Source organism: Myxine glutinosa, chromosome 1 (genome assembly GCF_964187855.1).
Source record: "Myxine glutinosa chromosome 1, kmMyxGlut1.1, whole genome shotgun sequence".
Taxonomy (NCBI): domain Eukaryota; kingdom Metazoa; phylum Chordata; class Myxini; order Myxiniformes; family Myxinidae; genus Myxine; species Myxine glutinosa.
The window spans coordinates 408,845,058-408,871,687 of NC_136261.1; the positions used below are offsets into that span (position 1 = coordinate 408,845,058).

The window sequence follows — 26,630 nt, forward strand, 5'->3', positions numbered from 1 at the left end:
ACTGTACAAAAAGCACACCGATAGACCGGTCGTGGCGTGATCTATAGGTCGCCAGGGCTATGCCATTGATCCCATCTCAGATAACAAAAGTACAAGAATATACCCAAAAATCAAGGAAACACAGAAGTGTTTAAACGAGGAAGAGGAGTTTCTGTTCTAAATTCCCAATCAGCACAAGCATGCAAAATATGTGAAGAACGTTTAGAGATGGTCACATGGTATAAACACATTCCAGCAACAAGCTGGACTACACACGGCCATGAAATACACCAAGGAATCGCTTCAAATCGGTTCACCATTGTCAGGAATCGCGTTTCCTGCCGGACGGACGAGTCATCGCCCGTAAAGCAGCCGACAACAGAGTCCTCCACACCACCCGACGAGGTATACCAATCAAAAACCTAAAACAAAGGACTGCAGCAGGTCGACTAACGTTTACTCAGGGATGAGGAGGGCACAAGGAGAAAGACCCGTTCGATCAAACCCCAAAAACAAAATCCACGTGCACGTGATCATACCTATGACACTCTTGGCGAAAGAGGCGCACTTGAGGGTGGCAAGGCCAAGGTCTCCGATTTTGACGGAGCCCGTAGGACCGGTTATGAAGATGTTGTCGCACTTGAGATCTCGGTGGATGATGGGAGGGCAACGGGTGTGGAGAAAGTGAAGACCCTTGAGGATCTGCCGACACCAGCTTCGCATTACCTTGATTTTCATCACCTTGAAACGCTTCAGATACCTAGAGAGCCGGCATAAGGGCACCGCAGTTAAAAACATACGAACAAATCTCAAATTAAGCCAAAAATATATACATTTAAGCATAATAGTTCAATGAAGAAAGAATGAAAGCAAGAAAAATAAAGAAAGAAATAAAGAAAGAAATATAAATAAAGAAAAAGAAAACAAAAAGAAAGAAAAAGAAAGAATAAAAGAAAGAATAAAGAAAGAAAGAGAAAGAAATAAAGAAATAAATAAATAAGAAACAAAGAAAGAATAAAGAAATAAATAATAAAGAAATAAATAATAAAGAAAGAAAGAAAAAGTAACCACGTTTAGAGGCCATTTTTCCCCGCAAAGCGGGGGTTGGCCTTTTTCGAGGACCGTGGTTGTTGTTGTTTTTCGGTCCCCTTTTTGAAGCAATGTTTTACGGCCGGATGCCCTTCCTGCCGCCAACCCTTTGTCGCCTTTTACGACAAGCAGGGAATTACCAGTGAACTGGTACTCAATTTGCCGACCTCGGAAGGATGACAGGCTGAGTCAACCCCCCTGGCGTTAATTCAGCGATCGACCGGGATTCGAACCCAGGATCCTGGGATCCTAAGCCGGCACCCTAGCCGCTAGCCCAACACCAGGGTTAAAGAAGGAAAGAAAGAAAGAAAGAAAAAATAAATTAACAAATAAAGAAAGATAAAGGAAGAAAGAAAGAAAGAAAAATTAATAAAGACAGAAAGAAAGCGAGGAGGACGAAGGAAGAAAGAAAGAAGAAAAGGCAGAGAATAATAATAATAGTAAAAAAACTGGTGCACAGAGTGAATGACTCCAGATGGTACAAACCATGCATTCTGCACATTTTGTACCACGGGGTGGGAAAGTACAAACCGTGGCATCCATTACGAAAACCACAAGTGTCCGTGTGTACATGTGCCCCTGTTACGCTATATTCTACAGATTGGTTTTGTTGTTTAAATTTTTTGTTTAAAATTCCATTTTAATTTGTTGGTTGCACCTCAAATCCAAGTTGGTTCACATGGAGATACAAACATCTGATATAATCAACAATCAGGTACCAAATCACCAACAATGCAGGAGATGGGAAACGAGGCATCCTCAAAGTACCTCGAGGTAGACCGGAACATCAGGAACCAAATTGAACGCTGACAAGTTAAACCCAGGTTCAAATCCCATTGTAAGGGGGCTCTGTGGGTGGGCATATCCTTTTGGCCAAGAGTCAAAAAGCATTGGAGTGGGGGAGAGGGAGAGTTTCAAAACGATGTGAATCTTTGGTTCAAAAACAGCAACAAAACTAGAAGGACACTCAGTATAGAGCATACCTCCACCTGGTTGGCCATATCACTCAATGGTGAAGAATCAATTAAAAATTAAATAACTCGTATCCAAATCCATATTCAGATCTTCACCAAAATCAAATCGATTAGTCCTCGTCTCACAGCCAACCTCCACCAAGTTCGTTCAAATCCGTCCAAAACTTTTTGAAATATTTTGTTCACAAACAAACAAGAAGACGTCATGCAGAGCACGATACTTGCAAAAACGGCCCCCCACCCCACCCCCAAGAAAAAAAAATTCCATTGATACAGCAAATTGTCCGTTTCATCAAGATGAAAATTGACAATCTTGATCAAAGCTCGGGTCAATAGGAGGAAAAGTGACGATTTTTCAGATGAAAAATGATTTTTGAAGGTTGACCTTGAGTTGACCTTTGACCTTTTGACCTCAAAAATAGTTAGTTTCCCTATTTAGTGACTCAATGTGCAAATTCTGTTCAATTTTCAAGTCAATCGGATGAAAATTGAGGATTTTTTAAACTTGGCCTATATTGACATTTTGGCCGATGTTGACCTCAAAAATAGTTGGTGGTTGAATTCAGTGACAATATATGCAAGTCCTCTTAGAAATTCAAGTCAATCGGATGAAAATTGATGATTTTAGAAATTTGGCCTATGTTCACCTAAAATATAATTTGTGGTTGAATTCAGTGACCAGATATGCAAATGCTCTTCAAATGTCGTCAATCGGATGAAAATCGAGGATTTTACAAATTCGGCTATGTTGACCTTTTGGCTTATGTTGACCTCAAAAATACTGGGTGGTTGAATTCAGTGACCAGATATGCAAGTCCTCTTAAAATTTCAAGTCGATCGGATGAAAATTGAAGATTTTAGAAATTTGGCAAAGTTGATGACCTTTGGCCTATGTTGACCTATTGACCCCCAAAACAATAGACCTCTTGCTTATGACCAACTCTACCATGTGGTGAAGTTTCGTAAAGATCGGTTGAAATTTACGACATGCAGGCCGGTGACAGACGGACAGAACAACAAACGCAACCGACCAATATACTTGAAAAATCTTCAATTTTGCAAGTAACAGACAGAGGTGAAAACAACCTCCATCCGCCTTTGGTGGCGGAGGTAACGACAAACTCTTTGATCTGTACTAGGCCCATTATTATTTACAACTAGCACGGTCCCACTGAATATAAAATGTGACCGCAAGTCCTCAAGTCCCAATGCCCCCCCCCCCTCCCCCCCCTCTCCCAAGTCCTCAACCTCACCCTTCAAACCAACCGCAAATCTCCAACCCCCTCCCCACTCCAAGCATTTACCTCGCAACTGTGTCCTATCTTTGCACTCCGTCGTGGGATACAAAACAAACTGTTCAACCTGACGAAAGTACGCACTCCGATAACTGTGATCATGAGAGCCACAATGGAATAAACAAAAGAAAGGAATCATTTTGACAGTGATGAGGAAGCAGACAGATGTTACATTCAGGGTTCCCTCAACGACCAATGAAAGTAGACCAAATTTGAAAGGTAGAAAGTAGACCAAATTGGAAAGGTAGAAAGTAGACCAAATTGGAAAGGTAGAAAGTAGACCAAATTGGAAAGGTGGAAATTAGCCCAACGGACTTGGCCTGAGAATCCATGTGGACCACATGAAATGTGAGGAAATTCTTCTTCAGCAAAGATTAAAATTGTCTGAGTAATAATTTGCTTCAAGTTAGTTGGTAGATTTTAAAATAGCTGACAGAAGTGTCATGCGATTACGAGTTGTGATGTTGCTGGTATGAAAAGCACTGAAATTTGATCTGTAGGTGTCATGAAAAATAATAATTTAAACCTGGACACTGATTTTTATTAACTTTGATCCACAAAAAAACAAAAACAAAACAACAACAAAAAAAAACTATATTACATACATATTGTTACGAATTTGGGTAGTGATATATGTAGAGCAGAGTAGATCTGAGTAGGTAACATGCTTCGACTATCGCGATAGGGAATCTACCTGTAATAAGTTCTGTATTTAGGCATTTTGTCGGTCAAGGTGTATAACTGTGGATCTACCAGGAGATTCGGGTGATAGGTAGTGTCGGGGTTAATGAGTAGAGCCCTTGTATGTTTCACCTGGTAGCCAAACCTCTGTCCATTTTGGCAATGCAGACCACATAGACACGAGTTAGGACCTTTAGTACAACATTAATGACACCCTTCCCCCCTGACATGACATAGGAGGAAATCCGGCGAGAACACCGCTCGCCACACGGCCGACACCTTTTGCACCTCCACGAGACCTATCCACCTCGCATAGCACGTGCTACAACACAAGGAGCAGGGGACGGGAGTGAGAGTGGCGCAGTGGGCGTGACCTGAGCGAGCCGGCGGAGGCTCTGATTGGCAGGACAGTGCGCCAAAGCTGACGTCATCGGCCGGAGATATTAACAGGGACCGGACGCCTTTTCGGGCAGTTCAGATCTGAGTCAAGAGTTCGTGTGCACGAGATCAGGAGTTCGTTTTGGGCAGCAGAGAGAGAGAGAGAGAGTCGTTCAATTGGAGTCCCGGTGCGAGTGAGTCGAGACTCGGCGTGTGGAGTAGCGCAGAGTGTAGTGAGTTCGTGCGCAGAGTTGAGTTCGTGCGCAGTTCGAGAGTTGATGAACGAGCACTGAACGCCAGATGGTTCGCAGTCGAGTTGAGAGAGGCCTGGCTTGCTGGTCGAGTTCGTTTGTGAGTTGGCTCCTGAGTGAGTTACGCACGAGTGAGCAGTTGCGCACCAGTTGGATTCCTGGCAGTCATCCCGGTGATCCGAGTTGGCTTGTCGACCGTGTACGAGGGTCAACCTCATGGTGATCGGTGCTTGGGGCTTTGGAACCTGGAGCGAGGCGTGCCGCAGGACGAAAGGAGCCGCGTGTTGGACAGCAGCCAAAGCCAACGACGAGACAGACAAGCCGAGCTCCGCGTATACATTTTACACAACAGACGTGTTTCTTTCGTATTTGATCCCTCGTTTTGTATTTGATATCTGGTGTGCGGCATCCCAAAGTAGGAAATTTTATTACCGGCGTGTGCTTTTTCCTGCTTTCATTGAATAAACGCTTACATTACTTTTTGACATATCTGAACGCAGTTTCCTGATCGATTTGATAGTTAAGGCTGAGGGGACTTTCGCTGCTTCCCTCCATTCCACGCGCTTAGGGGTTTCAGATTTTGGAATCCGCCATTGAGTTTCCGCCTCGGAGTTAAAGCCTTTGTGATCGGCATCCGCGACCGCTAGATATGAATTTCGGCGGTTGTGCGACAACATATATATATATATATATATATATATATATATATATATATATATATACAGTGGAACCTTGACTTACGAGTGCCCCCAACTTACGAGTTTTTCGAGATACGAGCCGTCGCTCGGGCGGTTTATTGCTTTGAGATGCGAGCCGAGATCCGAGTTACGAGCTTTCGCCACCCGGTCACGTGGTTATCTTGCCGTGCAAGTACAGTATCTCTGTCGTATAGCGCTGCATTTTAGTTTTCGCATTTCGGTTATTTTGAGTTTACGCCGCCAGGTGGGTTCCGGTCACGTGGTTATCTTGCCGTGCACGTACAGTATCTCTGTCGTATAGCGCTGCATTTTAGTTTTCGCATTTCGGTTATTTTGAGTTTACGCCACCAGGTGGGTTCCGGTCACGTGGTTATCTTGCCGTGCACGTACAGTATCTCTGTCGTATAGCGCTGCATTTTTGTTTTCGCATTTTGGTTATTTTGGAAAATTTCATGTTCATGTCGAACATTTCATGTTCATGTTCATGTTTTCATGTTCATGCCATGCCAGGCCACAACTTGTTCAGAGTGCCGGCGATAGCTCGCCTTCTCTTTGTGGAAAACACGGTGAGATCCTTAACATCCAACAACTAATGGGACGCAAACGGGGCGCCCAGTTTAGCGGTACACACATTGATGAATCACCCTGCCTGTGAAACACCGACATGACAGGTTATAGCTGGGTCGGGATTCAAACCCAGGCTGGACAGTTTAGACTTTAGTCAAGTGTGCGTACCTCCAGTCCAGGCCATCCTGCCAACTTGTATGCTGCATACAGGTGAAATATAAAGCGCGAGATATTTTTATATATACTGTATATTTTAAAAAATAATTGGTGTGGTTTTTGGCGGGCTGGAACGGATTAATAGCATTTCAATGCATTTCAATGGGGAAATTTGATTTGAGATACGAGCAATTTGAGTTACGAGCTCGGTCACAGAACGAATCAAACTCGTAAGTCAAGGTTCCACTGTATATATATATATATATATACAGTGGAACCTTGACTTACGAGTTTCCGCGATATATATATACAGGTTCCACTGTATATATATATATATATGTATATATATATATATATATATATATATATATATATAGATATAGATATAGATATATATATATATATATATATATATATATATATATATATATATATATATATATATATATATATATATATATATATATATATACAGTGGAACCTTGACTTACGAGTTTAATTCGTTCCGTGACCGAGCTCGTAACTCAAATTGCTCGTATCTCAAATCAAATTTCCCCATTGAAATGCATTGAAATGCTATTAATCCGTTCCAGCCCGCCAAAAACCACACCAATTTTTTTTAAAATATACAGTATATATAAAAATATCTCGCGCTTTATATTTCACCTGTATGCAGCATACAAGTTGGCAGGATGGCCTGGACTGGAGGTACGCACACTTGACTCTAAAGTCTAAACTGTCCAGCCTGGGTTTGAATCCCGACCCAGCTATAACCTGTCATGGGTGAATCACAGGCAGGGTGATTCATCAATGGGTGTACCGCTAAACTGGGCAACCCGTTTGCGTCCCATTAGTTGTTGGATGTTAAGGATCTCACCGTGTTTTCCACAAAGAGAAGGCGAGCTATCGCCGGCACTCTGAACAAGTTGTGGCCTGGCATGCTCTTCTCCTCTGCCGTTATATACGTCCTCCTCGGCACCTCGCTCATGTTTTTCGACGATTGCGTGTTTTATATCCAAGCACAAGTTTTATATAAAACACGACGATTGCGTGTTTTATATCCACAAGTTGTGGCCTGGCATGCTCTTCTCCTCTGCCGTTATATACGTCCTCCTCGACACCTCGCTCATGTTTTTCGACGATTGCGTGTTTTATATCCAAGCACATCATCCTCTTCTTCTTCTCAGCACTGCACTTGCCACTCACTTTCTTAGGCCCCATGGTTAAAACTAAGAAATTTTCCGAAATAACCAAAATGCGAAAACAAAAATGCAGCGCTATACGACAGAGATACGTACTGTACTTGCACGGCAAGATAACCACGTGACCAGAACCCACCTGGCGGCGTAAACTCGAAATAACCAAAATGCGAAAACAAAAATGCAGCGCTATACGACAGAGATACTGTACTTGCACGGCAAGATAACCACGTGACCAGAACCCACCTGGCGGCGTAAACTCGAAATAACCAAAATGCGAAAACAAAAATGCAGCGCTATACGACAGAGATACTGTACTTGCACGGCAAGATAACCACGTGACCGGGTGGCGAAAGCTCGTAACTCGGATCTCGGCTCGCATCTCAAAGCAATAAACCGCCCGAGCGACGGCTCGTATCTCGAAAAACTCGTAAGTTGGGGCACTCGTAAGTCAAGGTTCCACTATATATATATATATATATATATATATATATATATATATATATATATATATATATATATATATATATATATATATATATATATATATATATATATACAGACTTGGCATTTAATATGGAATATTTTTTTTGTGGGGGTGAACTTACTTTTCAAGATGACTTGGAACCAAAAGTTCATTGGAAATATGTTGAAATTATTCTAGATTTTGTTAATGTGACCTTCAAAAGAAACAAAAACCACATTTGACATTTTGAAGCAAATAAATTGATCCTTGAAAGTGATGTAAACTGATATCGAACTCAATTCATGGACAGTACTGTGTTAAACTTCTGTCCGTTTTCCAGAAGTATCTCCTTATTTTGCACATTAGCCAAAAAAAATTTCAACAAAAACAAAAGCTAAATTATGACTGGGATTATGGACAGTAAAGTTACAGTTCAGTACTTCGTGTAACCCCCACGAGCATTCAGGAGAGCACGTACACGTCGAGGCATGCTGTTCACGAGATATGCCAAGGTTTGGACAAGAATCGCTTGCCATGCAGTGACAATAGTCTGCTGCAATTCACGCACAGAGGTCGGCTGCTGGTTCAAGTGGGCGTTTTGACGCGTTAATTCTGCCCACAAGTTCTCTATCGGATTCATATCCGGGGACATGGCAGGCCACTCCATATGCTCTACACCACCACGGTCAGCAAGAAAGTGTTGGATCATGTGAGCACGATGAGGCCGTGCATTGTCATCTTGGAAGACAAAGTTTCCTCGAAAGGCTGCACGAGCAAATGGAAGTAATGTTTCTTCCAGAATGACCCTGTACTTGAACTGGTTCAGGTTTCCATTCAGAACAACCAGGTCAGTTTTGCCCCGTGCATGAAAATCAGCCAAAACGGTCACCCCACCACCTCCAGCTTGGACTCTTGGCACTATACAATCTTCGTTGTGGGCTTCATGCACTTGGCTGCGCACTCGGACGCGGCCATCTTGACGATAGACCAGAAATCTAGACTCGTCACTGAAGGTCACGTGTTTCCAGTGTCCTGGCTGCCATTGACGGTGCTCTCTGGCCCACTGCAATCGGCGCTGGCTGTGTTGTCTGGTCAGGCGTGGCTTTCTCAGGGGACGCCTGGCACGATAGCCTGCTTGAACCAGTCGTTGGTTGACTAGCCTTCTGGATACAGGCACATTTGTCAATTGCTGCCACTCAGCCCGAAGCCGATTAGCTGACTTGGTGCGGCCATTGCGGACTAACCGGTGCAGCTGGCGATCATCTCTCCTTGTGGTTCTGCTTGGACATCCTGGCCTCGGTATTGGAGTAGGGACACTCCTCTGAGCATTTTGTTTCACGATCTTTGACACCTGACCTTGAGTGATCCCATACTGCCGAGCAATAGCACGCCGTTTCATGCCAGAATTTCGTAAAGCCACCACTCCATGACAAACAGCATTGTCAAGTTGACGGACCATCTCCAGAGGAAGCGGCAATAACTTTTGTAGACGTGCAGCAGTTGTTTTCCACTAATACAGAATGCAACAACGCTTATATACCCGATTGTGAAGCCAATCGTCAAATGTACCTGTCCTTACATTTTGTCACGCCACCTATCATATAATCCTGTGATTGACTTCTTGCTGCGAAAGACGATCAGTGACATGGTTCTTTCAACAAAGACATCACCGAAGGGTAAAAGAAACTCACCAGATTGATATACTGAGTTCAGAAAGTAAACCCAAGTCAAGAAAAAATATATATTCCATATTAAATGCCAAGTCTGTGTATATATATATATATATATATATATATATACATATATATATATATACATATACATATATATATATACATATATATATCCCAGTGTGTACCCTAGTTTAGAATAGGTACACCGTATCCCTGCGTGTCGTAAGAGGCGACGAAGAGGGTTGGCGTCAGGAAGGGCATCCGGCCATTAAAACATTGCCTCAAAAAGAGAACCATGACAATTACAACTACATATGGGCAGGGTACAGCCCGAAGTGGAGATCGGTTTCTGAGGTTTGGGACGTGGAATGTAGGGACAATGTGGTGGAAGTGGTGGAAGTGGTGGAAGTATTGGTCAGAAGAAGAGTGGACATATGTTGTGTGCAAGAGATGAGATGGAAGGGAACCCTCTTATGGTTAAACTGCCAAAATCAAGACTCTCTGCTCACCTTCACTCCTTCATTCCTCCCGCCTCTGGAACAAACTCCCTCACTCTCTTCAATCCCACTCCACCCTACAGGTCTTTAAAACAGCTGTTCACCACCATCTTTTATCTTCCCCCATCCAAAACCTTGATCTTTTCTACCCCCGCTAATTTCCCCCCAAATCCACTTTTTTGAAATACCAACTTCTGTCCTGGAAGTCCTTGGTGTCCTTGTATGTTATACTTCTCCCAACCCCCCACCACCCTTCCCACGCCTCCTCCCCCCAAGCCCTCTCCCTCCCACACATCTCCCTGCTCTCAAATGTTATGTTTGTGTGCTTCCCCTTCTCTCCCCATCTTGCCTTCCACTCCCTCTTTTTATATATTTTGTTTGTCTGGTTGATTTGTTTGTGAAATAAATGTTAGCTCTTTCACGAGCCTCGATTCAGTATACAAAAAAAAAAAAAAGAAAAAAAAAAAGTGGTGTGAGAATGGTGAGGGGTAGGCAGGGACAGAAATACAAGTTTGTGTGGCAAGGGTGCCCAGAGGGCATGAATGGTGTTGGTGTCCTGTTTTCTGAGGAGTTTGTAGACAGTGTGGTGAGTGTGACTGGAGTGACTGATAGGTTGATGGTGAAAATGATGATTGGAAAGCTCTTGGTGAACATCATCTCGGGATATGCTCCGCAGGTTGGTCGGAGCGATGAAGAGAAGGACAAGTTCTGGTGTGCGATAGAGAAGCTGATGGAAAATGTGAAAGATGAGGAAGTTGTTGTGGGAGGAGGAGACCTAAATGGACATGTGGGAAGGAGTATGGTTGGTTTTGAGGGAGTTCATGTGGGTTACGGATATGGTGTGAGAAATGGAGAAGGTGAAAGGATTTTGGAGTTTGCTGATGGAGCTGATTTGTTGATTTGTAATACTCAGTTCCAGAAAGAGGATAATAAGCTTGTGGGGTGGATTGTTGACTTGATGTTGACAACAACCGTTGACTACCTGATGGTGTGTAGGCGAGATAGGGGGTACCTCCGGGACACAAAGGTGATCCCGGGGGAGGAGGCTGTTTCACAGCACCACTTGGTTGTCTTCGACATAAGGGTGAAAGGTGCGGGGAGAGCTCGGCGGGTGAAGTACCAACCGAGAATGAAGGTGTGGAGGTTGAAAGAGGTGACAGTAAGGGAGGCATTAAAAGAGAGGCTGAGTAAGGTAGAGGATGATGTGGTTGAGCTTGAAAGTGGTTGGATGTCAATGAAAGATAGTCTGTTGGGAGCCGTTGGTGAGGTATGTGGATGGACAAAAGGCCCACGGAGGCACTCGGAAACATGGTGGGATGATGAAGTTGGAAAGAGGATTGACGAGAAGCAGAAGAAGTTAAAGGAGTGGCAGTAGGCGAAGTCACAGAGTCGTGATGGCAATGTACAAAAGAGCGCGCACAGCTGTAAGGACGAAGGACGGGAACAGTGGTGAGTTTGAGGTGAAGGTGGGAGTGCATCAGGGGTCGGTACTAAGTCCACCACTATTTGTAGCTGTGATGGAGGTGCTGGCTCAGAACGTAAAGGAGGGTTTGCCGTGGGAGTTGTTGTATGCAGATGATCTGGTGTTCATTGCAGAAAGTATGGATGGACTGAAGGAAAAGATGAACAAGTGGAAGGAATGTATGGAAACAAAAGGTCGGAAGGTGAATATCGGAAAGACGAAGGTGATGGCAAGTGGTAAAGCATGTGGTGAGGTGGAAAGAACTGGGAAGTGGCCATGTGCTGTGTGCAGGAAGGGTCAAAGTGGTCTGAGAATGAGAAAAAAGTGGTCTGAGAAAAAATCAAAAATGTAGTGGTCTGAGAGTGTCACTAACCAGTGTGGCAGCTACATTCAAATGTGAGGTGTGCACAGACGGAGCTGCAGATGGAGGAAATGTAGAGTTGGATCTTGGAGACGGCGTGAAGCTGGAAGGTGTGAAAACATTTTGCTACCTCGGAGACATGCTGAATGGAGGTGGATCACACTCGGCAACGGTTGCTAGAGTGAGATGTGCATGGAAGAAGTTTCGGGAACTGGGTGGTGTGCTGATGAGGAGGGGAGTGTCGTTGAAGCTGAAGGGAAAGGTGTATGCTGCATGTGTGAGAAGTGTTATGATTTATGGGAGCGAGACATGGGTAATGAACGTAGAGCAGCAACAAAGGCTGGAAAGGGTGGAAATGCGATTGGTTCGGTGGATGTGCGGAGTATCGTTGAGAGAGAGAGGAAGACAAATGATGAATTGCGAAAGATTATGGGAATAGAGCCTGTGATTGATGCTGTGAAGAGGAACAGGTTGAGATGGTTTGGTCATGTGTTGAGGAACGATGAAAGTGACTGGTTGAGAAGAGTGATGGAAATGAATGTAGAAGGAAGTAGAGGACGGGGAAGACCGAGAAAGACTTGGCTAAAGATGGTGGAAGAAGAAATGCGGGCAAGGGGGTTAACAAGGAGAGATGCAGAAAATAGGGCAAAATGGAGAAGATTGTCATGGGGACCGCAAGGCTAACCCCCGCTCTTGTAGGGAAAATGGCCTTTTAAAATGCATGTTGTTTGTTGATATCTATATATATATATATATATATATATATATATATATATATATATATATATATATATATATATATATATACATATAAAGTGTGACCCCTGATTTAGAACTCATTATAATTACCTTTTAGAATCCTTTAGAATTAAACACAGTGAGTTAGAAAGGTTCTACTTCATTTTTGATTGACGGACAGACAGCCCAATAATTGAAGTGTCTTCACCGCTATTTAAAAGTAACCACAGTGATGAGACCGAAGTGAAACAAAGGAGATAATCTAACGACCAAGCTGAAATGCCCCTGTGGCCAAATGTCAGCAAATAATTTATGTGCTGCATCAATGGAAAAATGGCAAGAACAATGTTGACTTTCGCTGGTGAACAATCCACGCCAAATCGGGACCGCCAAATATTCCATGCCACATCCGGACCGCCAAAGATTCCATGCCACATCCGGACCGCCAAACAATCAATGCCACATCTGGACCGCCAAACAATCCAAGCCACATCGGCACCGCCAAACAATCCACCCCACATACGGACCGCTAAACAATCCACCCCACATACGGACCGCCAAACAATCCGCCACACATCCGGACCGCCAAACAATCCACTTCACATCCGGATTGCCAAACAACCCACTTCACATCCAAATCGCCAAACAATCCACCCCACATGCATACCGCCAAACAATCCACCCCACATGCATACCGCCAAACAATCCACCCCACATGCATACCGCCAAACAATCCACCCCACATGCATACCGCCAAACAATCCACCCCACATGCATACCGCCAAACAATCCACCCCACATGTGGACCGCCAAACAATCCGCCACATCTGGACCGCCAAAAATCTGTCACATCCGGACCTCCAAATAATCCACGCCATATCCGGACCACCAAACAATCAACCCCACATTTGGACTGCCAAACAATCCATGATCAAATTCAAACCACAGATCAATTCGACCCACATCCGGATCATTGAACAATCCGACCCGCATCTGGACTGCCGAACAATCCATGCCACATTCAAACCCCTCTCTTCTCCGGCTGCGTCTCCGGAATCCAGAGAGGGCAACACTGTCACTCACATTTCAGCCATATTAGGAGAGTGGCAGGTGGACAAGCATAGCTAACCATTAACACTCCACGTTTAAAGAATATTACGTGCTTAAGTGAGCATCTGCTACCTCAGAGGAATACAATGACCGAAAGAACACTGAAGACTGCGGTGAATTGGGGACATATTCATTAAAACAAATCATTGCATTTGAAAGAATTTCCACATGCACCTGCAGAAATTCGAGATCCAGGATCACACTCGGCTCATGGAACCACCTTTGGAGGGGGATAAGGGAGTGAGTAGTGTGCGTTTCCTCATCTATTTTCCTATTCATTCATTCCGTGCTTGTTTGTCCAACTGTCATCGTGATCCAGTCAGTTTCTGCCTCCATTTTGAAAAGTAGAAATCTCTCAAACCAGATGGTAATCAGCAGTGCTCGGTGTTCACATGAGTCACACCAACTTTGTGGTCGGAAAACAAGACCGCTTGTCAGCTCAAAAGTCATAACACCTGGAATCGCATGGTTAAAGTCGCACGGTCACGTCAAAGAAAAGAAAAGAAAAAAAATTAATTCCCAAGCTCGGCCTCAAAGAACAACCCATAGGTCAATCCAAATGGTTAAGAAAACAAAGCGGATGCCAAAACATCTCCAGCATTTCAAGGAGTTTAGATTCATTAGTGAAAGTCGAGATAAGTCGTGAACAAACGGTGAGAATAATCAACAAATTTGACGACATTACGAGAGAATAGTTCCCAGGGATTGTTCAAAACAGCATCGTGTTCATCCCATTAAAAAGACCAAGCGCAGGCCTAGGTCGAAGCCATGAAGCCAGCGATCGGCATTGTCATGCAACGCACGGACGCAGACATACGGACACACAGACACACCGCTTTTTCATTAACAGACTGCGGCTTTCCCCTTGCGCCCAATCTGTAACCAAACACAGCGATCCAACACCATTGTTCTGCCATCCGTGCAGCCACTGTGACCGATGCACAAAAAACGAAGCCCTCATGTGACCTCGACCACAATTCCAAACCCAAAAATACTCTCATAAACGCAAGCTGACGCCCTGGATAATGCCAATTGGTTCTGCTCTTCAAATCAATGCAGGCCTGTTCGGCATTCCCACGTGAGCACTTTGGGATTTCAATGCGCCATCCCAGCATCACGAGTTCAACGTCTCATCTACAAGCTGTCTCAGGACCATCGTCACGTGACAATATAAATTACACATACAAATGGCTGACGCAACTCAATTTGACTCGACAGCACCCACAATTTCCATTTTCCTCGAGTGTCGGCCACAACACTTTGCAGTTTTCTTTCAAAAGGGGATCTTTAAGGTCACAAGATGACGATCTTCGTAAGCAATCCGACCCACTCCTCATTCACCCGAGAAACCCACAAGCTGTGCAGAAAGCCGACGTGCAGCACCTGGAAGCATAGCCGGAAAGTCTATTTTCACACTCATCTGGAAGGAAATGGAAGGTGCAAACAAGTGTGCTTGGGCCGCGGCAAGAAGAGCTTTTTCATTATCAACGTCAAATAACTTAAAAATGGATAGATCCCGGCGGGAGGCATCACACGTTGTCATAAATGTCTGTAGAGTCCCGCGTTATGAAGAATATTTTTTTCTAATATTTATTTATTAATTTTATTATTTTTCAATTATATTTTCCCCCAATTTTGTCTTTTTGGGGGGGGGGGAATATTTTTCAATTGTCCCATCATTTAATTATTGTATTATTACGGTTCCCAGAGGGAGGCATCAAGTGTTCATTAATCTAGGTGTCCACAGTGTCCCACTTTTTGGGGAGGAAAAAAAAAGTTTTATAAATTGAATCAATTCAAATGGGTCATAGATCATGTGTATGCAATTTCCGATTTTTAGGATAAGGAATTTGATTAAAACATTTTTGGCTAGTGATTATTATGTCATCTGATGTCAGTTGAGATGTCAGCTGAGAGATGATGAACCACTTCACCTATGATATCATCATGCTTTAATTCCCCCTGGGGAGTACTTTACAATGTGCCAAGTTTCAAATTTTTCCATTCAGTGGTTTCTGAGAAATAATTATTTGCATTTAATCCAAGATGGCTGCCATACCACGTGACCTATGACGTCACAAGTGTCATAAAAACATTCTGCATAGGTGTCACTCCTACCCTGAAAGCTTCGTCTCAATCGGACATGAGAAAAACGCTGAGAAAAACAAGGTTTAGCCCGTACAGACGGACAACCCGAAACCATAATACCTACGGCCCCCTTCGGGGGCAGAGGCATAAAAAAAAGAAGAAGCTTTCCAATTGTCTCAAATTACCTCTCCAGATCGAAATCAAGTCATCAGATGAAAGGTGATCACATCACGGCACAAAATGTAGATGACCCGTAGCTTACAATTAATTTCATGGAGGCAGAGACCTGAAAGTTTGGGAGTTAAGTCTCACAAAGAATGAATCTCGACAAAATTGCATCAGTGTCGCCAGACAATTCATACAATACGTTTACCAACCAGATTGAGAAATGTGCCAACCTTCGAGGTTCCCCTTTGGGACTTCAGGTGCACGACCATCTCATGCACATCCTCCATCCCTACCCATGATCCTTTCTTCTAACGTCAACCCTTCCGAACTTGCACATTAGTGTGCTTCTCCTTTCTCTCTATTCCCTTTAAATGTCCAACTGCAGCCCCATTGTCACACTGTATGCCACCTGGCTTTCAAAGGCCTCAATCTTATACAAAATGAAAACAAACGTGGGAGGCACACTAACGTTGACAACTCAGGAGTTAGCCCTTCCTTAGCACTGGAGCCTCTCATCCTCGAAAGCGTCGGTTACTTCCCAAGGCAATTGCTAGAACATTGTCAGCCTACATCTGGTAAACGCATCGTAACAATTTTGCAGGCCTAACGTACCAAGCTCCCTAGAGTTATCTACTGGAGCCTCAGAAAGAACCTCCAGACTACATTAAACAAGGGGGAAAAAAAAAAGAAAAAAAAAAGAAAAAAAGATTCATTTGGCTATGTCAGCAATTACGTATTGAAGCACCAAATATATATATATATATATATATATATATATATACTGAAACGCAAAAGAAACTTACCACCTTTGAAACCTTTAAATATCAACAATAACACTGCGTGTAGTAAATGTGTGAACTTATTTGTGGACAATAGTGTCCTCACTGTCAGACAAAACGGTCACGGATGGTCACTTGAACCTTCAATGGTCACTTCATAGCACAGCTGTTGAACAGCCGTTTTGACTGTCAGTGATTAGCCAAGAGGTACGGGATGATTTTAATGAGCTGCACGTGATGTGTTGATATTGGCTTTAAAAAGGCCAGTGCAAAATGGGCATTTTGACCGAAAGATTTGACCATTTTGACCAACTTCAAAAAGACCGAAAACACAAAAGAAACTTACCACCTTTGAAACCTTTAAATATCAACAATAACACTGCGTATAGTAAATGTGTGAACTTATTTGTGGACAATAGTGTCCTCACTGTCAGACAAAATGGTCACGGATGGTCACTTGAACCTTCAATGGTCACTTCATAGCACAGCTGTTGAACAGCCGTTTTGACTGTCAGTGATTAGCCAAGGGGTACGGGATGATTTTAATGAGCTGCACGTGATGTCTTGATATTGGCTTTAAAAAGGCCAGTGCAAAATGGGCATTTCAATCAACATGCCACGATTGTCAAGGGATCAACGGCAGCGTGCCCTGGGCATGCTGCAAGGTGGACTGAGCTACCGTGAGGTGGCACGTCGCCTTGGCTGTTCACACCAGACGATATCGGCCCTGGTGGACAGAGACACCCTCCACAACTCTGCAGATGACAGACCTCGATCAGGGAGGCCAAGAGTCACCACTGCAAGGCAGGACAGGCAGATTGTCCGAAGTCACCTGCGGGATCGATTCCGTCCAGCATCCCGCACTGCGGCAGAAACTCCGGGGCGTGCAAACCCACGGATCTCCAATGATACTGCACGAAGACGACTGCATGACTATGGTCTGACTGCCAGAAGACCATACAGAGGCCCCGTGATGACGGTTGCCCATCGCCGCAACCGTCAGAGATGGTGCCAGCAGCATCAGCAGTGGACCTTGGCGCAGTGGAACGAGGTCGCTTTCAGCGATGAGTCAAGGTTCTTTGTGGACAGTCCTGATGGGCGTGAGCCGTGAGTGTGTCTGGAGAAGAACTGGCGAGCGATATGCCGATTGTTGCATGCGTCAAGCCAACAGGTGGGGTGGCCCAAGTGTGATGGTGTGGGCAGCCATATCAGGCCGGTACAGGACGCCACTGGTGGTTGTGGATGGGAACCTTAACGCCCAGCAGTATGTGGATAACATCCTGCGACCTCATCTGCTGCCATTCCTGCTAGACCACCCAGAACTGAGAACCTTTCAGCATGACAACGCTCGTCCCCATGCTGCTCGCTTTACCACTGCATTTCTCCAAGGCGAGAACATCAACACCATGCAGTGGCCTGCGCTCTCCCCTGACCTGAATCCCATAGAGCACCTGTGGGATGAGCTTGGGAGACGCGTAGTTGGCAGGGCCAGGACACGGGCAGAGCTGCTTCAGACATTGAGGACTGAGTGGGACAGAATCCAGCAGCAATCCATCCAAAGACTGGTAGGCAGTATACGCCGACGATGCACTGTATCCAAAACAATGGTGGCCATACACGCTATTGAAAGGGGACTGACATTGCACCCTGTGCTGTTCTGTACTGTAGAACAAACTGATGAGATGGTGTAACTTGGTCAAAAACTTGACATGTCATCAATAAAATGCCAATGTTTCAATTAGCAATTGTTGGTTTGTTTTATTTTGAACTGTTACAATTTTATTACATTTCAAACAAGTGGTAAATTTCTTTTGCGTTTTCGGTCTTTTTGAAGTTGGTCAAAATGGTCAAAATGGTCAAATTTTTCGGTCAAAATGCCCATTTTGCACTGGCCTTTTTAAAGCCAATATCAAGACATCACGTGCAGCTCATTAAAATCATCCCGTACCCCTTGGCTAATCACTGACAGTCAAAACGGCTGTTCAACAGCTGTGCTATGAAGTGACCATTGAAGGTTCAAGTGACTATCCGTGACCGTTTTGTCTGACAGTGAGGACACTATTGTCCACAAATAAGTTCACACATTTACTATACGCAGTGTTATTGTTGATATTTAAAGGTTTCAAAGGTGGTAAGTTTCTTTTGTGTTTTCGGTCTTTTTGAAGTTGGTCAAAATGGTCAAATTTTTCGGTCAAAATGCCCATTTTGCACTGGCCTTTTTAAAGACAATATCAAGACATCACGTGCAGCTCATTAAAATCATCCCGTACCCCTTGGCTAATCACTGACAGTCAAAACGGCTGTTCAACAGCTGTGCTATGAAGTGACCATTGAAGGTTCAAGTGACCATCCGTGACCATTTTGTCTGACAGCGAGGACACTATTGTCCACAAATAAGTTCACACATTTACTACACGCAGTGTTATTGTTGATATTTAAAGGTTTCAAAGGTGGTAAGTTTCTTTTGCGTTTCAGTATATATATATATATATATATATATATAGTGGGGCGGCTTAGCCCAAATATTCAAAAGAATTGTGCATTTTGTGAAACAAGCACCAAATTTGGCACAAATGTACATTAATATGTTGCGAACATTTTCAGATATTGGGCCACTTGAAATTCCGTAATTTTTTTTTTCAAATTTTTTCAAATTTCGTAATTTCAAATTTTTCGGGTGACACCGTCACAATTTCGGTCTTCGAGGCCGGCCGATAGGCAAAGTGTGACCGGAAGGGACGAGGTTCTCCTGACCACGTGGCCCTCGATCTGGGAAGCGAGAGGCGTTCCATTAGTGGACGCGCCCCTCACGCCCGACTTTTGGGCGGCCCCGGCAGGCCGTTTGTTTTGACGTTCCGTGACAGGCCCCGCACCCCCACCTCCGGGCCGACCGGAAGCTTGTGCTGAGTACATCATACCTGAACAACTCAGTGAGGCAGAACACAGCAGTGCACACCAGGGTGACCCCTTCAGTGCATAAACCAATTAACCTGTCCACTGCAGGGCATATAGAAATGAAGTTATTTTCTGCATATAATAATAATATAAGTTCAGTTCTATATAACAATTTCTGTTATCACCACTACCACTACAACTACAACTACCACTACTACAAGCTTTGTCTGGAATTTTGTGGACTAACAGACAAACAGACATACAGACAAGCTGGGATCAAAACATTACCTCCTTCCACCATTGAGTGTAGAGGTAAACATCATGGAAATTATATCATGCCCTAGATTTAATTCATGCTTACCCGTGTATTTGCTTCACTGGTTCACAAGGTCTTTTGCATACATGTAATTCAGACTCTCGTCTTCATTGCTGACCACACAATGTTCGCAACATATTAATGTACATTTGTGCCAAATTTGGTGCTTGTATCACAAAATGCACAATTCTTTTGAATATTTGGGCTAAGCCGCCCCACTATATCGGCCGGCCTCGAAGACCGAAATTGTGACGGTGTCACCCGAAAAATTTTAAATTAGGAAATTTGAAAAAATTTGAAAAAAAAAATTAAGGAATTTCAAGTGGCCCAATATCTGAAAATGTTCGCAACATATTAATGTACATTTGTGCCAAATTTGGTGCTTGTATCACAAAATGCACAACAGGTTTGCTATGCTGCTACACTAATATATATATATATATACAGTATATATATATATATATATATATATATATATATATATATATATATATATATAAATATATATATATATATAATTAAGGGATCTTCAAACATTGAAGCATTTCTCATGACTGTCTCCGACCACCCTAATGCTGGTGTTGGTTTAACGGTTAGGGCGCCGGCTTGGGATCCTAGGATCCTGAGTTCGAATCCCGGTCGATCACTGAATTAACACCAGGGCGGTTGACTCGGCCTGTCATCCCTCCGAGGTCGGCAAATTGAGGACCAGCTTGCTGGGATGAATGATCCCGGTGTGTACCCCGGCTTAGAAAGGTACACCGTATCCCTGCACATCATAAGAGGCGACTAAGGGTTGGCGTCAGGAAGGGCATCCGGCCATAAAACATTGCCTCAGAGAACCATGATCGTCATGGGGCCCGCAAGGCTAAAACCCCCACTCTTGTGGGGAAAAAATGGCCTTAAAACGATCATTCATCCATTCTATATATATATATCATGAATGATCGTTTTAAGGCCATTTTTATATACATCTGGTCTGTGTCTGCATCTATACACACACACACACACACACACACACACACACACACACACACACACACACACACACACACACACACACACACACACACACACACACACACACACACACACACACACACACACACACACACACACACACACACACACAAAAAGGTGCACAAATTTGACAAACAACAAATGGCATTTTCACCCATTTGTTTTCATCATGTGCAAAAGCAAGACCTTGAACCAGACACGTGTTGCGACTTACGAGACGGACGTTTCACGAAAAAAATATTTTTGCGGGTAGGCAGGCGGTGATAATAAACAGGAAAAAAAGAAATGACCCAGCAGATATACAGTGCCTCCAGATAGTCGATACCCTCTTTCAAAATTTTCACCTTTTGTTACCTTATAACCTGGAATTAAATTGCATTAAATCAAACTTTTTCCATTGGCTATTGAGTACAATGCTGGACGGGTCGCCACTCCGCCACAGAACTTTAGCTTGCAAGTCTTCATCATGTGCAGCGAAAAATCAAGTCTTGAGGGTAAAGGGATTTCTGGGAAAGAGGATTTTTAAGAAGACGACTAACATACAAGAGGAAGTGGATTATAATTGACAACCTTGTGAAACAGTATCGCTAATGATGCGGTTTGAAGATGACCATGATAATAGGTTCAGAGAGACAAGCGGGCACGCATGTACATCAACCTAGATCCAGGCCGATGTTGACAAGTCGAGCTCAGCAGACGATGCATGTTACAGCTTGACGTCTTCAGACACTCGCTTAGTCCCGATGACTAACTAGTTGTCACCACTGGATCGACTCAGAAGTGAGTACCACCCCCCCCCCCCCCCCCCCCTGAATGGATGCGGTTCAACTTGGAACATTGAAGGAACCGAGAGATCCTTGCCTATACTAATCTCACGCGTTACATCTGCAGCGGCTCCAGAGAGGTCCAAACACAGAACTCCAAGGAACGTGTGCAATAAAAGACCGTAATGCATCTGGGTCGGCTTCACCACAGCTGATGAGCACAAGCGATGAGAAGAATCCCGAGTTGTGCAAGATAAGCGAACGCCACAAGCAGATATTATTATGGTCAGAATGGCCTCGAGGAGATAAAAACTGTCAAGGTCGAATATGTAAAGTTGCGTCACAATTATAATCGGGACTGGAGGAGAACAAACTCTCCGGGTATGTTCCAGAGGTCACATGTACTGATATTGGGCTCATCGGTCGGTGGACTCAAGATGGATGGACATTTTTCTGTGACGAACATATCATTAACCTTTTGGATCATGACACGCTTCACAATATGTACATTTTTACATCAAGTATGAATTAGCTAACATTAGCAAAAGGAACATTATGAATTAGCAAAAAATTAAAATAAAAAGTACTTTTTGAACCACGGCTGGGCCTGCATTGTGAAGGGACCCAAAAACCGTGAAGGGAAGGTCGACGTGCACTCACGTTTTCAGAGTACCGGATGTCATCAGCTCTGTGACCAGGACAATGTACTTGCGTCCTTTCACAGTGGCCTCCCACGAATCGTAGAAACGAACGATATTTGGGTGTTGGAGTCCCTTCAGCATTCCAGCTTCTTCCTTGAATCTCTGGCGTTCCGCCTTAGTCAGCTTGCGATCCTGAAAGGTCGCAAAGAGGAAGACAAGTTCAGACAACTCACAAAACAATTCACTATTCAAAACGCGCAACAAAGAACATGCCAAATATGCAGCTAACTCACGAGCAATGCAAAAAATGTACACGTGCACACACACACAAACCAGAGCCCATGTGACACACACACAAACCAGAGCCCATGTGACACACACACACACAAACCAGAGCCCATGACACACACACACAAACCAGAGCCCATGACACACACACAAACCAGAGCCCATGACACACACACACAAACCAGATCCCATGACACACATCTCGTTTTTTCATTTCTGTTCCTCACAATTCTCTCTCTCTCTTTTATTCACAGACACAGACACACAGACACACACAACAATGGCCACACTGTGGCCACAGCATGAGCCAACAATCAGATAACTGGCCGATTGGGAAACACGCATTTAAAGCATTTTTAAAAGATGAACAGCACGATTGGGAAATACATTCGATGCGCTATTAAAAAAATTAACTCGACACCTCATCCATGTCACCCTATCCACAGTTATATCAGGACGAGCTGATTTGTCGCACTGTCACGGATTGCTTAACCCCAATGTGGAGCATTCAAAAATTACTCAACGCTATTTTTTTAAAATTAATTTGCGTAACGTAACGCTTGATTATGTACTGTTATGTCGGTGGGATAGAGTGATTTATAGAGTCAGGTAGATCTATATAGGTAGTGTGCTCCGATTATCGTGATCGGGAACCCCACATGTAATAAGTTTGTTTAGGCAGTTTGTTCCCGTAAGTGTATCTCCATGTTAATACAAGGATGACCCTTGTGCTAATTATCGTAGGGATTGTGTTAATTCCCGGTTCGTAAAACCTTGTAATCATCCCATTGTCCCTTATGGCACCGCACATAGACACCAGTGAGTCAGGCCCATTAGTACACGAATTAATAAATGACAGTAAAAATGAACCGGAAGCCAAGCATCAAGCACCAGGGCTAATACCGCCTGGTTGAACACACATCGCACAGGCAGGCCGGGAGCCATGCCCAGAAGGACTGGCTATTGGGTGGGAGTCGACCAATTGGAAGAGCATGGCCAATGACGTAAGAAGGCAAGAAGCGGCTGACTGAATGGTGAAGAGAAAGGTGCGTCAGGGCATCACGCTGATTGGCAGGGCACGCGGATGAGGTCAAAGGGCGCACTGCATGTGATAGGTAGAGAGCGAAACAGTAGTGGTGGCCTGCGGGCATTGGTGGAGAGAGGCAGATGACGTCACGAGGGATCGATAAAAAGTGGAGAGACACCAACATTTTCTCTCTTGCACTGGATCTTCTCCCTGCACTGGACGTTGCCCCTTGTGTTCTTGGCCCTTGCTCACTGACCCTGGACTCTTGCTTGTTGGACGATGACGGACGGTGGAACGCTGACGATTCTTCTCCCCTGCGTTCACGTACGGGACCTCGTGAGCGATCACACATGGACGCATGGCTTGCCACTGCAGTAGACGCTGGCCTAGCAGCGTGGAGCGAGAGTTTCGCGCCAACGTCAAACGGTTTCCCGCCAACACCGGAACCGCGTCAGGATTGCACGCTCAGGCCTGACGATCCCCGACGAGACCACGTGCGAGTCAGAGCTAAGTTACACACCACGCATTATTTTGGTTCACGAGTTATCAAACAGAGTGACCACTATATTCGTCATGGGTGTGTGTCTGTCTGTCTGTCTGTCTCTGGCCGCAGCATAACTACCCGATGATATCATCCTATCTTAATGAAACTTGGGTGGGAGGTTGATATCATGATCTAGTTGTGTCCTGCCGAGAGTGGGCGTATTGCGCCCATTGTGGGCGTTGCGACGCTCGAAAAAGATGTCGTTTTAGGGGGTAATCGAGTTCAAGCTACATCTTCTCCGAGGGAGTTGGTGGAATCCGACAGGGGTTTCGGTATTTGGTTAGGCCAATGTCATGTGTCTAGGCCTACGGAGCTCGATTTTTCATTTTCGCCGCAAGGTCAAGGTCACAAGGTCACAAAATTTAGAAAAGTTGATTTTTGATGGTTTTATTACATTGTTCGCTTCCTGATCGGGTGAAATGTCGTACATGTTTTTATATTATCACATACATCATGAAATACAAGTTTTCCAACAAATTTCAGAATCTTCGACCTTTGACCTTTGAACGTCACAAAGGTCAAAGTTTCAAAGTTGTCGTAATCGAACCGAATTTTCGGTATTGTGTAGCTAACTAACCTCATAACTGATTATACATTATTTTCTATCTCATTTCAAGGTCAGTAACCTTCGTTTTGACATTTCCGGGCTTGGCCTGTCCGGGCCTGTTTCGGTTATAGTCCGTCCTTTGTCATTGAATACCGCTCACTCGTGAACCATCGTCGTCTCCTGACTTGTTCCATTTATATTCCCTTTGTGTGCGTTCAAGTCTGGCAAGGGAGAGCTCCTTTAAGGAAAGGAGTTATTATCACGCGTTTTTCTTGTTGCCGGCATTCTGTTTAATAAACCTGTTTATTTTTGTACATTTTAAATCCGTGTTTTGTTAGAGTTTATTTTCCACAGGTTTGAAGACTGCTCGGCGGGATCGCAACAGGTAAGCTTCGGCGTCCTCTTCTTCTTTCTTCCTCCCGCGTGTAGATATAAAATCCGCTATTGAACTGAACGCCTTTGGAGTTAAAGCTGGCTTTGGCTATCCGTGATTTCCCCGGTATTAACCAAGGGGGAGTCACGCGACAGTACCCTAAGGTAACACTCGATAGCATAACCTAATGTAACGCTCGATTACCATGGGTTCTGACGGGCTTGATTCAACCTTACTATTATTAGACATAGGATTCGATTTTTCGGGGTCACTCAGCATGATTAACACTCGACTGAAACAAAGCCAATGGAGATCTGACGCAACAAACCTGGGCAGTGTATAATCGGTAGAGACCTTCAAGGCCAAAATGTGTTAGGCCCACCATAAAACCAAGATGGTGGCCATATCATTGTCTCTTGCTATGGTGGGTGGAGTCAAGCGACAGATGTGAGTCTGGTCAGGCAGCTGTCCGGCAGTCTGGACCCAACAAGAACAAGAGCAACAACAACGCGAAGCTCCTGGAGAACTGCAACATGTTGCAGGTAAAAAAAAAAGGAAGGTGTTTCATGGTGCCCTGGCATGAAGAACTCATGGATAAAGCAGGAAACTAGAGCCTATACTGCTATACACCTTCAATGTGGATCTCCCAGTATGGCACCATACAAACAGGTAAACTTCCAGCAACAAACCGATCATGCATTGCAATGGCTGAAGCAATGAGCCTACACTATTATGGACAACATGGATGCTACTTCACTTCCTTCCCTAACTCTTCCCATTTCCCTTTGAAGGAAAATGTTAACTGAACGCCATGTCTAAAAAAAAAAACTCTTAGAAGAAAATGGATTGTCCGATTGGAATTGACGAGAAACACTGATCTGGTTTATTTACCAACACTAAAATTATACAAGAGTCCCCTTGAAGCATGCCGGCACCGCAACATACCTGTCTGTACTTTACTCTCCGATAACATGCCAGGCGCTTTATGCAAACGGTTACAACCAACACATCCAGCAGAGCATTACCCGATCACAAACATCGAGAAGAAGGCTCTTCCAGGGTGAGACGGTAACGCATGAAAACGTGCGCACGTACACTCGTACAGGCAAATGACAACCAGCACCAAGCACAATCAATTTCACTCCTGATACGTGCCCTCGTGTAATGAAGAGGAAGAACCACCTGGTTTCGAGTACGCGCAATAAATCCAAAACTCTGATGCACAGCGGGAGCGAGGAGGAGCATATGACAGCAGACGGTGAGGGAGAAGGTCAACATTAATAAAATATATAAGTAAATTGGGTGTGTGAAAAGGCCAAATTTATTTTATTTTGGTAAAGATCAGATTTTTAAAATCGAATCGAAAAAAAAAGAAAAAGATTTGGTAAAATTTTTTGGAAATTTGGCAAAACCAATATATAGCATGATACCTCAAAACCTCATTGACGAGCTATGACAACGCTTGGTGAACGAGTTGGTTCAGCGGCGAGAACAAACATTCAATTTTGGTACAGGTCCAGACTGGATCCAGATCTGGCCCATCAGTGGGATACAAAACGTAAACTGGTCAGCCTGGCGGAGGTATGCGGTCTACCAAGTGCTGTTC

At 44.1% G+C, this 26,630-nt stretch overlaps 1 protein-coding gene across 6 annotated transcripts in view; it reads right to left on the reverse strand.

Annotated features, from left to right (window-relative positions):
- The window catches only part of LOC137416052 (uncharacterized), a 97,704-nt gene that overhangs the window by 62,990 nt on the left and 8,084 nt on the right, over positions 1-26,630 (reverse strand). For all 6 annotated transcript variants that reach the window (XM_078770480.1, XM_078770479.1, XM_078770478.1 and 3 more), the window contains exons 3-4: positions 22,265-22,437; positions 519-739 (exon numbers count right to left, since the gene is read on the reverse strand). In XM_078770480.1, coding sequence (XP_078626606.1) covers positions 519-739; positions 22,265-22,437 — 394 coding nt within the window. The remainder of the gene's footprint in view (positions 1-518; positions 740-22,264; positions 22,438-26,630) is intronic.